General features: G+C 33.7%; 1 protein-coding gene across 1 annotated transcript; it reads right to left on the bottom strand.

Moving 5' to 3' along the window:
- Window positions 1–1,118: 1,118 nt before the first annotated feature.
- On the bottom strand, window positions 1,119–13,110 carry LOC126757595 (probable serine/threonine-protein kinase nek3). Its single transcript, XM_050471612.1, has 6 exons — window positions 12,914–13,110; window positions 6,354–6,441; window positions 5,181–5,312; window positions 2,912–3,719; window positions 2,387–2,852; window positions 1,119–2,321 (listed from the first exon to the last, which is right to left on the bottom strand). Exons 2-6 carry the CDS (start codon window positions 6,391–6,393, stop codon window positions 1,371–1,373), a joined length of 2,397 nt encoding a protein of 798 aa, XP_050327569.1. The 5' UTR covers window positions 6,394–6,441; window positions 12,914–13,110; the 3' UTR covers window positions 1,119–1,370.
- Window positions 13,111–16,426: the final 3,316 nt, after the last annotated feature.

Genomic DNA, 16,426 nt, shown 5'->3' with positions numbered 1-16,426 from the left:
TGAGTAAACTGGTTTTTGTTATGAGTAAACAATTTATGTCCAAGTACAATTTATTGGGTATCTACAGTCATACATACATACATGTATGTTCGCTGTGTACGAATGGAAATGGCAGCTTTTGTTATTAAACAATTGTGTAAGCAAATTGTGAGAAAAACTACTTCGTAATTGCTTGTGTGCGCTGAGCTGCTTAATTATTATTATTTTTTGCGCTAAACAACTTTTCTAATAGCTTAAAAACATACCTGTACATATTTGCATTCTCCTTAACCTGTAAAATAATTATAGCATTCGTTACGCCCGAAGCGGTCGGCGTATTGTTCGATGTCGTCGACATAATTGATTTCTGTGGCCGCTGGTGTAGATCACTGGTAGAAAATAATAGAGAACCAAATGAGGGTGGTGAAATCAATTCGCACAACAGCCGGTTCTATGCACCGCATTTGACCCGGATTTGATTCGGCTAAGAACTGTTATTTCGGAGATCTAACCCCGTTTAGATTGGAAAGTCGTAGTATAAGCTTGTCGTCACTGGAGCAACGCTTTGCAACAGAGTTGCTCCTTATTCTCCTCACCCGTGCTGGCATTGAGTGCAACCCGGGCACGGAGGAATTCTTCTAATGTGTTTCCGCCAAAAGGCTCCATCCAAACTCCACCTCGGTTAGGTGTAATACATGCAATGGATGGAGCCATCTTAAGACCTGCTCAGGCCTTAAGACAGACAGGGAGTGGACCACGAGTTACGTGATCCCATGCTGCCAAGGCACAATTGTGGTCATAGCCTCTACGGCTGTACATCTGCATAAAGTTCGCGCACTGCGCTGCCATTCCGCCAGAGTGGCCAACAGGAAACCTCCACGGTTATTCCATTCCCATTCTAATAAAAAAAAGTGTGAAATCCAAGGCTTGAAGAAGTCGTTGGGTGTCTCTGGTATAGATGTTAAGGCAGGAGTAAATCTCCGCTTTTTTTTTTCTTTTTTGTAACCAATGAAGATCAAAACTTGCACTCATTTAATGTGACGATCACATTCATTTGATCAAAAGATGAAAATTCGACTAGTCAACCATGAAATCATGAGAATATGGCCATTATTGAAGAAAATCAAAAAACTTCTTCATTGTAATTTTGTTTAAATTTTTATTATAAAACGAAATGAATGAAACTACGCAAAAAATTTAATACAATAACATTGAATCTCATATGTTCTAAGTTCGATTTGTTGTTTGTGAAGTAATAAATGGACGAGTATTGGATAGGATTTTTATAAAGGACCAAATGAAAACAAAAGAATGATGCTAACACTAGTATATACATACACACAAAAGAACGAGAGCGCGATTTCGGGCACCCGAACTTTGTATAACTAAACTTAACCGAGATAATATTGTGGATATGGTGGTGGAAAGTAGCCCGGGAATGCCGGTGGCGTTGGCTGCACGGGTATGGATGTGGTGATGTAGCTGGTCGCACGTGTCGGCACAACTTCACTCGAGTAAATCGTCGTGTATGCCGTACGTGCGCCAAAAGTTAATTTTAAGACTTTACTATTCGTCTGTGTTGCGATCGTCTCATGCACAATACTGGAGGTTATCGTCTGGAATTGCTGTAAAGGCAGCAGGAATGGATTTATGGACGGTGTAATGGGCGGGAATGGTAGTGTGCTCTCCGGCGTGTATTGCGGTATGCTGGGCATTAGTAATGAGGGGAATTGTTGCGAATTACTTTGCAATTTCCACAATGCCAATTTTTGTAACTCCTCAGCCGTTAGATTCGATGACTTGCCAAAGAGATCAGCTATATCCGATAATTTGGGGCGGTATGATTTGTCGTCCTTTGTGTTTTCCGCATTATCTTCATCACCGAATTCTAATTCTAGATTTATTTCGGAGCCCGCCTCATCCAGATTAGCACCAAAGTCGGTGAAGCTCCTTAGCGGCAGATCAGTTTCCAGTGGTGACAGTGTTTTCGTTACCGTTATAAGGCTTGTGATGTCGTAGGTTTGTGTGAGTGTGACATATGATGTCTCGTTGTTGACATCAAAGACAATTGGCAAAACTTGTGTGCGCAACTTCTTCGTGGTTGTACTAAATGAGTCCACCACAGTTTCCAAATTTGGCGTCTCGGCATTTTCGGTAATGTGTAAGGGTTTCAATGTTGTGACATGGGTATCACGTAGAAAGTTGACTTCCCGTGATGATGGTGCCAAAATGTTTTCGGTTAGCGGACCATCTGGTATTTGTACTTCGGTTGGATCGGGTGTCAGCGTTTTCTCTATCGTTGAGGTGACTGTTATGAAACGGGTCTTCTTCAAACCACCGACCTGAGAAAAAAATTTGTATAAATCAATTAGTAAAGTAACAACTTTATGCGGATTGTGGCACTTACCTGAAAAGCGTACGGTGTTTTAATGGTCGCCAACTCATAGTAGGTATCCTTAAAATTTGCTGGTGTTGATATCTCCACATTCAAGGTCTCCACTAGATGTTGATAATTGCCACCTTGATCTATATTATTGACAACAGCACCGTTTTGTGAGCCCGACGATTCCAGATCACCATTATCGGATATTACGTTTAAGCTGGGATTGCCAGCAAAAGCGTCTACAGATTTAGTGGTGTTGCCTTCCGGATTCTTACGTATTGCTACTCGTGGTTTCGGCGTTGTCGTGTACTGCCATCTACCAGGCGTACGATTCAATTTAAACATGTAGACGCTAGTCGAAGCTTGCGATTCCACATTTGAGGGTTTTACTTTCGAGCGGAATGTTTTGCGTCCCGGCTCGGCAGAGGAAGCCAACACGACCGCACTACTTTTATGCGCATTAGCCGATGACCGATTATTTTTGCTTTTCCTGCAAATGAACCCAATTCGAAAAATGTCTTATCACAATAAGTTTTGCATTGCACTTACCTTTTGGGCTTACTACGTGACGAACTCTTTTTATGACTCTGTGTAACTTGTGACGATTCAACCACGGATTCGGTGATTGTTACATGCTCTTGTTCGTGATTATTGGCTCGGTTGCCCTTGCCATTGTGACGATTCGAACCGGAGATGCGATTATTTTTCTGCTCCTGTGGCGCTGGTTTGGATAAAGAAGGTGTTGTAGTCTTCAAAACACGTAACGGTGCAGTTGATCTTATCTTCGGTTTCTTGCCTTTGGGTCCACTAGGCGTATGCGGTTTGTTCTCCACGGCTTGACTTGGTTTCAAACGATTCGCCGTTGTTGCTTCGTGTACAATAGTTGCTTCCGAAGAGACATCGTAAGTTCGACGTTGATTAAGTCTGTTTCGTGGTTTATCTGTAGCCTTATTGTTTATAACACGATACGTTTCTTCGGCATATTCGGCTGGTTGACGTGAGAGCAAATCATATTCAAAAACATTGTTTTCTATTTGTAGTGCGGGTTGCTCTTCGACGGGTTCCGGTGATGTTTGTGCCGTAACCACTACCGCGCTACTCGTTACAATCTTCACATTACTATTGTTGTTGTTGTTTGTATTCTTTTGAGCCTCAACAATAGTAGATTTTGAACTGTTTTCCACAGGTTTATTCTTTTGAGCCTCAACAATAGTCGTTTTTGAACTCTTCTCCACAGGTTTATTGGTCGGTAACTTTTCGGTGTTCGTTGGTTTGGTTGGTTTAATAGTTTCGTCCTCCGTAGGTTTTGTAACAAGCGGTTTGGTTTCAATTATGTTGGTTGGTAGTTCGATTTTACCTATAAGATAGATTTTATTAAATAATTGTGTGATTAACTTAATTAAAATGACATATTAATTAGATAAAGCTTAAACTCTAGTATTTGTACTAAAGTCTTAGGCATTTTAGACCAACTTTATATCAAATTTGACCCGGACTGAAGCTATATTTTCAGGTATTTCTATAAATCCTTACTAACACCTTCATAAAAGGCTCCTGATTGCCAATATACATTGTGATAAAAAGCCCCGGAAATTGTAATTGAATACCCCTGGTTAATGATATTTCTAAAGAATGTATTTGACTAAGTTGGTACGACGTTCCTTAATTACTATGCCAAATATGAGCTGTGATTCAGTTTTTTATCAAAAACACAAGCCTACGAGTGATACAAAGTCTTCAAAGACGGTCGAGAGATCTTAGAAGACATGCCTTGCTCTAGACGACCCTCGATCTCTTCAACTGATGAAAAGTGAGGGATGTGGCGCTTGAAAATCGCCAGGCAAGTGTTAGAGAGATAGCAAGAGAGCTCGACATCTCTCGCGAGTCCGTTCGAATAATTTTTGTGGATATTTTGGGTATGAAACGCGTTCTTGGCCGGCTCGGCGCGATAAAGTTGAATGTTTTTTCAAAAAGAATACCCTTGAACATGCGTCGTGCGAATTCCTATACCACATTCATGGAAAGCATTATAACTGCCGATGAGACATGGACTTACGAGTTTGGCATGCAAACAAGTCAACAATCATCGTAATGGAACTTTTTTTCAGTCGATGGAAGGAATACAAAAGATTTTTTTTCGTCATATTCATAACCCTACGTCTCGTCACACGTAATCACGCGTTTGATGAATGTAGGATCTTCAGCTGCATTGTCAAGCATATCGCTTACAACCTTGTTTTGACGTTTTTTTTTCCAAGGATTCAAATCTTTTGGTATGAGTATAGCGTTGACACGTTTCATATCCAAAACTTTAACCAAAATGTGTTTAGTCTTTTCATAAGAGATGTTGAGTCTCTCTGCTATCTCTCTGATGCTAACACGATTTAAAAAACTCTTTCTTTAACTAGTTCGATATTATCACGATTGAGACATGGATGAAGGACTCGCATGAGGCAAGTTTTCAATGACTTCACGACCTTTGCTGAATGTTTTGTGCCACCCATGGGGATCAAAATTCACACGAAATTAAAAAAAATTGTACGAATCTTATTTATTATCGAATAAAACTATTTATAGGTTAGGTTTGCATGCGCAAAGTAACAGGGCCAGTCCGTGTCAAATTTGATATGTATATTGAGGTTACATGGTTTTCAAAAGACCTTTTACGCAACTTAAATGAATGAAACCTTAGCTTAAGCAATTAGACACGGTTTTGTATTTAAAAATGTTATGATAAACTCTATTATGTAATATTCCAGCAATGCATTAATCTTCAACTTATTTTGTATCTCTATTTTATATCATTTTTCATACATACCGATTGGTGGTGGAGCACTTTGTGGTGAAAATACCATTACAGTATTGCCTATTGTTGTTGTAAAATCCAGAAATCCATAAACAGTTTGTGTAATGTAGGGATCTATACCACCATCCGATAGGATAGGATTAACTGTAAAATTGAGAGGGGGTTTTTTATGAAAATAAAAACTAAATAATAAATAAAATTCATTAAATACATTTAAAACAAGTTCTTATTTAAGACATTTTAGACCAGCTATAAGAAAGAAAAGTGCCGTATCGAACTGCAAAAGAACACTCGCTAAACTTACAAAACTCATGTGAAGCAAGAAAGTTAAGCTCGATTGAGTTTTTAAGTTTGAATCAAAATAACAAAAACAATGTTGATGATGAATAATTAAATTTCTAGGACATTTTTACCTGAAATTACTATACTTTTGCCATTCTCTTACAAAAATATATACATACATATTGGGTAGTCGAAAAAGTCGTTTCGTATTTCTAATCAAACTTTAACTTATTTTTTTATATTTATACTAATAAATAAATGAACAAATATGTACCACAGAGACATCATCACCATCAGTGTAAAACTTGTATCAGTGAAAATCGAAATTTCGAAATTTCTACACGAATTGATAAAGCATCGTCTCCGTAAACTTCACAGATTTCTTGTGGCTTACGTGGCATTCTTCCTTTTTTTATACAAAAATTTCAAAATATAGCGAATTTCTTCATTATTTTCACTCATTTTTGAACAGCTGTAACTTTTTTTCAACTTTCCCGGTTTTAATTTTTTCTCACCTTTCCAACACTATATGGTATGACACAATGTGATTCGTAGCACTGGAGATATACGACTGCAACGACATCTAAGGAAAATACGAAAAGACTTTTTCGACTACCCAATATCTTGTACTTCTGTTTTTAATTAATATGATTTTCGTAATTTTGAAATTTTTGCTTTTCAGATTATCTCTACAACAAGATAATTTATTATTAATATTATGGGTCTTCCGGTAAGTACCTAAAAAATTTTCACAATTGATTATGAATATATATTTTGCCTTTTTTTTTGTTCAAATGACCTTTCTGCCTTCTAAATCCAATAATCAATGAAACTATTATTTTTGAAATTTTGCTGTCGATTTAATATAATTTATTATAAATAATTTTTTTGAAAAAAACTTACCATTCAAAATGAAAGCAATGAATAAATATCGATAGTCCATATTTGCACCTGTTTAATACACCTTTTTACAGACAAGAGAAGAAATTAGCTGAAATAAGAAAACAATTGCTGGCCATATTATTTTTTAATTGTATATTCTTATATAAAAAAATATTTATTCAAAGCTAAGGCTGCGCCATATCAAATTTTTCAGTTCGTTTAGCTTTCCAAACTTATGCAGCTCAAAAGAATGATAGCTGAGTGAAGTGTAGAAAGCGAAAGCGCCTGAAAAGCTTAGTATGGAATGCCACATTAAGAATTTAAATAGCAAACTACAAAAATAATAACAAAAACGACAATATGTGCCGTTATAAATGCTCTATGGCAGCTTTGTGTCATTTAGAGACACAAAATGTGTGAGACCCTTTTCTAAATTCTTTTCTTCATATATGGCATTTGGTTGAATGTGGCTCAATTTAGGAATAGTATTGTTGTTTGTATTCACGGGGAAGTGTACCTTGTCTACGACTTCTTCAGCTTTTTCGTCAATCAAGTGTAGTCTGTGAAGTGTAATACATATTAATTCTAGATGTTGTAGCCACAATTTAGGCTTTAGAACACACACTTATTTGGTCTGTTGCATTAGTGCAAGTCTCCCTTAAGGGAGAATTCTGGTCTAGAAATAAAATCAATTTTCAAAGTTTAACTATTCAAGAGTGTGTCTACAAGAGGTTTTTCAAAATTCAAACCATTTTAGCAGACCTAGGTATATTACTGATTCGGCATTCAAACTAGTTCGGCTTTATGTGAAACTTAGAACGTGTTTTTCTCTAAACAGTCTTTTTTAAAACGATATCTACGATTTGTTAGGTTCTATTGGACCGATTTGCCTGGAATTTTTAGATAGTGTTCTGTATACACTTGTCGGGAGATGGTTTAGAACTCTCCAGGTCTCTAAATTTCGGTCGCCATTTCATGAACATATGTATTTTTCTAGCTTTCCAAAGAACCAGCCGTTGCGACATTATTCTAGTTTTATCATTTTTTTTTAGTTTTTGGTTTCAATTGCTAAGAGGGTTGAAATCGTGATGACATGCCCCCTACTTCATCAGCTAATTTTTGAAATGTTTATTTTTTTAATTTCTGTAGTTTTCCTGTATTTTTGTAATGTTAATAAATAACTAATATAATTAAAAATGAATCATTAATAAATATAGGAAAAGCTAAGCTATATTTAGTATAGAGAAACTTCCAATAATTGAATTTTCTCTAGTCCTACTAGGTCTTCATTACAGCCTGAACAACCCCACTCTATAAAGTATATATGTATGTATGTGACCTGGTCTACGGAAAGGGGGCTTAGGTGTCAAAAAAAAGGAGAACAATTAATGAGATAACGAGAAACTGACGATTATTTTTAACAGCTTTTCACAGAAAACTAGTTTTCGCACGTTAGCTCCCTTTTCGTAGACCAGGTCACATATGTACATATGTATACATATAAATGATATGCGTGACGAGCTGAGGCGATTTAAACATGTGACGGACATGGACTGACTCTGTCTGTTTGTGAGATGTTGAACTAAAATTATTCACACGCCTCTTTCTTTTCAACAAATTGCTCATTTGTCCAAACTGCGGAAATCGGACCCCTATACATAGCATATATGTATGTGCCATTCAAACTGACCGTTCAAACTCAATTCCTTTTATGGAAAGTTTTTTGTTTTGACATCACGAAAGTTGGATATAATGGTCCAAAGCAATGGCTCAACCTCCGAATAAATTGTTCGGATCGGACCATTACAGCATATAATAGCTATGTAAACTGACCACCCAAAATTAAGATAAAGATCTTTTTATAGCTTTTATGCCACAAGAAATGCACCTGTGAATTATATTATAGTATGGTGCAGCCGAAGTTTTTTCGGTGTTCTTGTCATCTGTCAATAAAGCACGGAAATTTATAACCCATATTCCAACCGTTCTTGGATGTTGATGAGAAATCTTTTTTGTCAAAAAAGTGTTCCGAAGACGAGCTTAAGTTAGGTTAGGTTAGGTAAATCTGGTAGGCCAAAAAGGCACCAAAGTCCTTTGCGATACCAGATGGAGTTCAGTTATTTATTTTTTTTTATTTAATCTTTACTGTTGTCAAATTGAATACGGTTGGGTAATTTTTTGAAACCGGTTTGTTAATCCTCTAAAAGACTGGGACTTAAAAATCGCTAGTTCAAAATCGGTTTTAGACACATGGTCTTTTACATACATATGACATAGTTGTTCAGAATTATTCGTAGAAGATTTTCCGCATACTCGATTTTGCCGTTTTTTGGCTCTTTGTAAATCAACCCGCTCTAATCTAATTTACATATGTACATGTATAGCTTTGTATGTAAATATATGTACATACATATGTATTTGTCATACATATATGTATAGTCATAAAACATAAAGATTTTAAAGCATATGAACTATATATGTACATACATATATCAGGAATCTTTGATATGTGTTTACACAATGTTGCCAGAAATATGATTTATCCCGTTTTCAGTGCTTTTCAAATATATGTATACAATACACATGTATGTTATTGATATGTATGTATATATTTTATACACGCTCATATTTGGTCATTGAGTAAAGGAAAAAATGTTTTACTAGTTTCAAGTTTGCTTTCTCGCGGTTTTTTTTTTTGAACGGAATCGGTTTAATGAATCGCCACGTACATTGAACTCGTCTTATCCTTCGCATACGCATACAAAATACTGAGTAAACTACATGAAAGCACTAAAAATTGGAAAAACATGCTATATTTGTTTCAAAAGTGGCGTGGTGTTGCATTCTAAAATATTTATATATTTGCATATTATAGTTTAAAGTAGTGGGTGTATATTTTTCAAATTTAGAAATATTTATTTTTAGTCTGTATGTATATTTTTTAAATCTGTAAATATTATTTATTAAATTTTTAAGTTAAATTAATATTAAATTTTTTATAAAAATATTTTAATAAAAAATTTAAAAAATCTATTAAATTTATTTTTTTTAATTTTATTTTTACATTATATTAATTTTATATTTTTTAAATCTAGAAATATTTAAGTTTTGTCTGCGAATATTTTTTATTAATGAAAAAATGTTAAAAAGTTATTTCTTTTTATATCATAAAAAATTATTTTAAAAATTGATTTAAAAATATTTAAAATATTTAATTTAATTTAATTTAATTTTTTATTATATTTTTATACTTATAATATTTTTTTAGTTTTGCATACAGCGTTTATTTAAGTTTAATTTGCAAATAATTTTTATTAAAGAAAAAATGCTAAATATTTCATTATTTATTAAATTTTAAAATTAAATTAATATTACATTTTTTATAAAAAATGTTTAATAAAAAGTTTAAAAATTGTATTTATTTTAGTTTCTTATTTTATTTTTATATTAATTGTTTGCTTTTTCTTAGTTTTGCAAATTTTATATTTTTTAAATCTATAAATATTCTTTATTAAAGAAAAATTTTTAAATATTTAAGTTTTTTATTTTATAAATAAAGTTAATTATTTAAAATTAATTAGTTAAATATTTTATTTAATTGAATTTTATATTTTATTTATATACTTATTACATTTTTTTAGTTTTGCAGAACTTACCGCGTTTTTCATTCTTTAATGTATATTTTTTATATCTAGAAATATTTAAATTTAGTATGGAAAAAATTTTTACCAAAGAAAAATTTTTTAATATATATTTTTTTTCTTAGTTTTTTTTTATTTAATTTATCAAAGAAAAAATTTTTAATATTTATTTTTTTTCTTATTTAATGATATATATTTTTTAATGAAACCGTTTTTTTTTATTTTAATTTTTATTTTATTTTATATTATTATATGTATGTTACTTTTTGAGTTTCGCAGAATTTACTTTTCATGCTTTAATGTATATTTTTAAAATCTAAAAATATTTAAGCTTATTTTGCAAATATTTTATATTTAAAAAATCTTAAATTTTTTTTAAATAAAACAAAATATTTATAACTTTATTTAATTTAATTTTTTAAATTTATTATACTATTTTTAGTTTTACGAAATTTCTGTTTTTCCATACTTTAATATATATCTATAAATAATTAAGTTTTTTAGCAAATATTTTTATTAAAAAAAAAATATTAAATATTTAATTTTTATTTTTTAATAAAAATATAAAAAAATTTTTTTAAAAAATTAAGAATATTTTATTTTATTTTTATATTTTTTAAAGCAGAATTTTCGCGTTTTTCATGCTTTAATGTATATTTTTAAGTTATTTAGAAATATTTAAGCTTATTTTGCAAATATTTTTTATCTAAAAAATGTTAATTTTTTAATTTAATTATTTATCTATTTTTGTTTATTTTGTATATGTTTTTTTTTTTTGTTTTCTTTAGTTTCGCAGAATTTTACCGAGTTTTTTTGTATGCTTTGAAGAACAATATATTTTCTTACATACAAACAAGCACTTGTACATACTTATATAGTATATCAATATATCTACATATGTACATATTTATATTTGTATATTTTTTTAAACAACTGAACATCTGTCAGTCTGCTTCTAATTTATTTCGTTCGTGATAACTTCACAACACTTCTCACATTTGTTTAAAAAAAACAGAACAAACCAGTTAGTCAGTAAAAACTTGGAAGCTTCAAGACTCCATTTCAATTGCTAAGAGTCATTGAGTAAAACTCTCACGCATGCGCATAATAAAAATGCTGTAATTATTTGCCGTACAAAAGTTTATTAGCGGCGGTAACGCGAATCTACACTTGTGCTTGCTGTGGCGTACACACAAACTTGAATGCACATACATACATATGTATATATACAAACAGCTGTAAATATGTGGGTGTGCTTAGGCGCCGAAAGATTTGGTAATATCTAGACAAAAGAAATGACCAAATCGAGCTGCGAGCTTCCGTTGGTCCGCAACCCAAAAAGAACTGTGCCGCTGCTGTTGCTTGGTGGAATTGTAAATATGTATGAATATGTGTCTGTTTGTGCATATGCAAAGGCGCACATACATATGCTAATATATAGTCATTTGCATCTATCTGCATATGTTTATAGTTTGGCTTAAAGCAGTTTGGCGAATTACAGAAACGATAACACAAAAAAACAAATGCTCAACAAAGATTTGAACACAAAAAACCTGAAACAAAAGCAACATCATTAAGAAAGTAAAAGCGATCATGGTTAACAACATTTAAACAAACAAACATATCATTATTAGTTATTTATAACTATGTATGTATGTATATGTATGTACGAGTATGCGCATGTAAATAGTCTAGCAGATTTGATGCAGGCATTTAAGCTGTCACAGCAACAACAACAACAAACCGCCACACATAACAGCAGCATTCGCCTAGTTCGCTAGCTGCTCCATTAACAGCTTTGCTGCGCCTTCACTTACTACACTAGGTATGTTTGTTTGTGTGTGTGCGTGCGTTTGTTGGTTATGCAGGAATATGCGGCTGCTTAAAAGTGTTAATAGTGGCGCATTCACTTTTCTAGGCTGGAAAAGCGGCAGCAACAGCAGCAGCTAACAAAATTGGCACAAATGAAACAAGCGCTAGTTTTTCACACACACACACACGAGTACAAACATATATACTATATAGTATATGTTGTTTTTAAATATATATATACATATATATACATATGTATTTATATATATAACTACATATTTTGCTACAATAGCCAGCACAATGCGCTGTGAAAACTTCACAGGCTTTCGCGCATGTGCCTTAGGACACCCAGCCGCACAGCTTTGTGGCGCACCACAGCGACAGTCCAGCACAGCACGGGTTTGCAGTTGTTGCAGTTGTGCCACTTTTAACAATATTTCGTTTATTTGTTGTTGTTTTTGGTTAACTTTTGCGGACATTTTCAGTATGCAGCGCACAAAAATTGAGTACTTTGATTGATCAGTCAGACTTTTTTGCAGATTTGTACATTTCAAATATTTTTTATGTATGTATGTATGTAATTATATGTAGAAATGAGTTGGTTTATTAGGTACGTGTCGATTTTTTTAAAATAACACCATAAAATCAGCTGCACAGCAAAACTAGATTATACAGATATTACAAGGTTAAATACATGAAACGCGTTTGAAATTGAAATGCACTGACGTCGACATTTGTTTAGTTAGTTACACACACATAATGCACATGTACACGAACGCCAAATAAATATATATGTACATATTTAGATACAGTATGACAAATGTACATATATACATATGTAAATATATAGGTACGTTAAAAGGTATTTGTTTGCGACGACATTTCTGCAGGCACATAAACACACAGCGCACTATTTGACCACAATTCTCAAGCGTTGAGTAACTACTTTCATAAAATTAAAGAATTTTTTTTTCCAAAAAATTTTTTTTTTTTAATTTATTTTATGAAAAACACATTTTTTATTTATTTTTTTTTTATTTTCAATTTATTTTTTATACTTTCAAATTTAATTTATTATTGTTATTTATTTTTCCTCGCAAAATTGCGTTTACGTAAAATTTCGCTTACCCAACACACACTTACACACACGGAATTTTACAAAGGCAATGTAATTAGATTTATTTTTTAGAACTGAAAGTGTAGGAAAAATTACTATTTTGTCAATTAATTAAATGTAGATAGCAGATACTAGGCACTCGCGCTCAAGGTGAGCAATTGCAGAAACCATTTCAAGCACAAGAAGTCAAATACGAACTGAAAGCTCAAATACGAATATGCAGCAGTTATTACGAAAAACAACAATAGCCGCCACACTGGCTCGAAGCTAGTAAGCGGTCGGTCGTACAAACAAACAGCTTACCGCCTTACAAATACATTTCCATTTACACACATCCATATACACTTACACATATGCAGCACTTCGCTGCCTAACATAACTTTCCTGCATACAGCACTTACATACACACACACACACACACACAACACAAATACATATTCATGATTGTATACATAACATTATATCTATGTACATATATAAATATGCATGCACATACCCACAAACAAATATATGACAGCACTGCGCTAAGCCACCTAGCTGCCGATATTTTACACAACCAACAAGAGAGCGTCAATAAGCCAACAAGTTACCACCGCCAACAACAACAGCAACTACAGCACACCAAGTAAGCAGCAGCAACTGAGTAACAAAAATTTGTTGTATAATTTTACGAACGAACCGAAAGAATGAGACGCGGCATAATACGACTCCGTTGTGGAGTTGTAAGTTGTTGCAAAGTTTCGAAAGCGCACGCCAATTGCTGTGTGGTGCTGTAGGTAGGAAATAGGTTTTTGAAAAGAAAAGTGTTTATGCGGATAGTGCTAGAATTTTGAGAGGCGCTTAGGAATTTGTAGTAAAAAAATAATGTAAAATGAGTTAAGGGGTTACATGGATTCCCTCGGATAAAAAACAGACTTTTTCAACATTTTTTTTCATATAAAAAATTAAATACTTTATTAGAAACACTATTAACAAAGAAATTCTGAAATTTTTGGAAAACAATATTTTAAGCTCGGCAATTGCGACGCCATTCCCGCTGACCGCTCGCAAAAAAGATGCGCCCGCGGTGTCAGGATAACTCCTTACAGGATCAGCTAAAGTGAAAAAATACGTGTAACTTAGATTTTGGACGAAGAAAAAAACTGAAAATTGAATTTTTGGCAGACATTTTTACAAAAAAAAATTAAAATTTCAGTGAAAATTTGGCGACACTTTTTTTTAATAGCTGTAATCGAAAAAAATCCCTCGTCCAAGTCTTTTAGAATTGTATCTCAAAGATCTGTGTAAAATTTCATGAAGATCGGTTGAGTAGTACTCGAGAAATCTTGTCAATCGACTTCAAAAACACAGTTTCGAGAAAAACGCGTTTAAAGACGGTGCACCTAGCCTACCGAACCTCGAGCGCACAAGTTCTCAAGACTGTATCTCCGAAACTATTATTCGGATCAACTTGAAAATTTAAGACACTATTCTAAAGGTGCTGTAGAATTTAATAATAAAAAATCGATTTTTTGAAACCCGTAAACCCATGTAACCCCATAAGTTAGAACCAAGTCTTCCCGATTATAATTAACATAGTAAATACTTGTAGAGTTCCCAGTTCCTTGCTAGATGCTCAACACTATTTCAAGAAAACCATCCATATAACAACAGCTCAAGTCATCCTTGTTTTATAGTCTTCGTCATAATTTTTGTCTTGACTTGCTTATTAGGCGATTGTCTGACTTATTATTTTTCCTTACCACAGTCGATCTGAACAGTCTTTGTTTCATCGGTGCATAAAATTTTGTACCAGACAGCCAGGTTCTTCTCCACCTGGTCTTTCAAATGGAGTATAGGTCTTCCTCTTCATCTGCTTCCCTTGGCGAGTACTATATCTATGTCGTCGTGTATCACGTACATCTCATCGTTCCATCGACTGCGGTATTCGCAGTTGCCAATGCTCAAAAGATCATAAATCTTCCGCAGAACCTTTCTCTCGAAAACTCGTACACCCGACTCATCAAATGCTGTTATCGTCCATGCCTCTGCACCAAATAGCAGGCAGGGGATGATGGGTGACTTGTAGAGTTTGGTCTTTGTTCGTCGAGAGAGGACTTTACTTCTCAATTGCCTACTCAGTCGGAAGTAGCAACTGTTGGAAAGAGTTATTCTGCGTTAAATTTTGAGGCTGACGTTGTTGTAGGTGTTAATGCTGGTTCCAAGATAGACGAAATTATCTACGACTCTTCACTGTCAACAGTGACGTGGGAGCCAAGACGACGGCTTTGTGACAGGAAATATTTCGCCATGCCCTCGTTCACAATCAGACCTATAAGTTTCGCTTGCTTATTCAGTCTGGAGAAAGCAGAATTAAAGGCGCGATTGTTGAGGTCAATGATATCAATATTATCGGCTAAGCCAGCAGCTGTACACTTTTATAGAAGATTATACCTTCTCGATTTACGGAATAGAGGCATCCTTCTCGTGCTGTCGACGAAGATGTGGCGATTTTCCAAGTCTAAAGCCACACTGATAAGGTCCAATAAGTTTTTCAGGATCAGTCTTTTCAGTATTACAGTACACTTGAAAGGACATTATATGCGTTATTGAGGAGGCTTATCCCACGGTAGTTGGCGCAGATTGTGAGTCTACCTTTTTGTGGATTGTGCAGAGCACACTCAAATTCCAATCGTCGGTTATGCTTTCGTCCAACTATATTCTACTAAGAAATTGATGCATGCTGCTTATCAGCTCTTCGCCGCCGTATTTGAATAGCTCGTCCGGCACCATTTTTGGAGAACACCGTTTTGTGGGCGTGCCAATGGCATGATTTCGCCCATTGGATTATCGCTTGCTTATCTCTCCTCCTTCTTTCAAGGATGTTCTAAGCATTCATCCATAGTAAAAAATAACTTTTAATCGATCTGTGTGTATTTTATTTAAATGGAAAGAGATATATACAGAAAAAATTAAGTATAATTTAGTAGCTTATCGATTTTAATTTTCGAAATTGTTTCAATGAATATTAATAAGGAAGTCGAATAGACACGATATAACGGCATATGTTGTAGTTTCAATAGTTGCTGCCGAAAATTGCTGAATAATGCGCTCACATGCAAGATCACATACATACATCAACGCAACCATGTCTAAAATATTTTAGAATAATAAATCAGTGGTTTCAAACGCGAAAATTCACACCTAATGAATTCTTAGACCAACGACCTCACTATGACCATAAATAGCCGATCATTAACTCGAACGCAGTAGCGATAATTCCAAATATAATGCTGCTGTAAAGCATATATTGTAGAGATGCGTTCGTAAGCAGCAAAAAATTGTGAAGAATTCTTATAGTGGATAATCTTGAAAGATGTGAAAAAATTCTTATAGAGGGTAAACAAGAAAAATGAGCACAAATATTTTTTATATTTTTTTTTTGATATTACAACATAAACTTAATATTAAATTTTCTAAAACCTAACAGGATTAAAACCGTTAATAAGTTGAACCCACTTAGAACTGCTTTGAAGTTTCTGCGA

This window comes from Bactrocera neohumeralis, chromosome 4, assembly GCF_024586455.1.
Source record: "Bactrocera neohumeralis isolate Rockhampton chromosome 4, APGP_CSIRO_Bneo_wtdbg2-racon-allhic-juicebox.fasta_v2, whole genome shotgun sequence".
Taxonomy (NCBI): Eukaryota; Metazoa; Arthropoda; class Insecta; order Diptera; family Tephritidae; genus Bactrocera; species Bactrocera neohumeralis.
This window is presented reverse-complemented; position numbering and strand designations above follow the sequence as displayed.

Bases quoted from the DNA above. Each gene is read 5' to 3' on its own strand.
- LOC126757595 (XM_050471612.1), bottom strand. From the start codon at position 6,393: ATGGACTATCGATATTTATTCATTGCTTTCATTTTGAATG. The intron at 3,720-5,180 runs GTATGTATGAAA...TCTATCTTATAG, and splicing joins AAGTGCTCCACCACCAATCG to GTAAAATCGAACTACCAACC. The intron at 2,853-2,911 runs GTAAGTGCAATG...GTTCATTTGCAG, and splicing joins TCACGTAGTAAGCCCAAAAG to GAAAAGCAAAAATAATCGGT.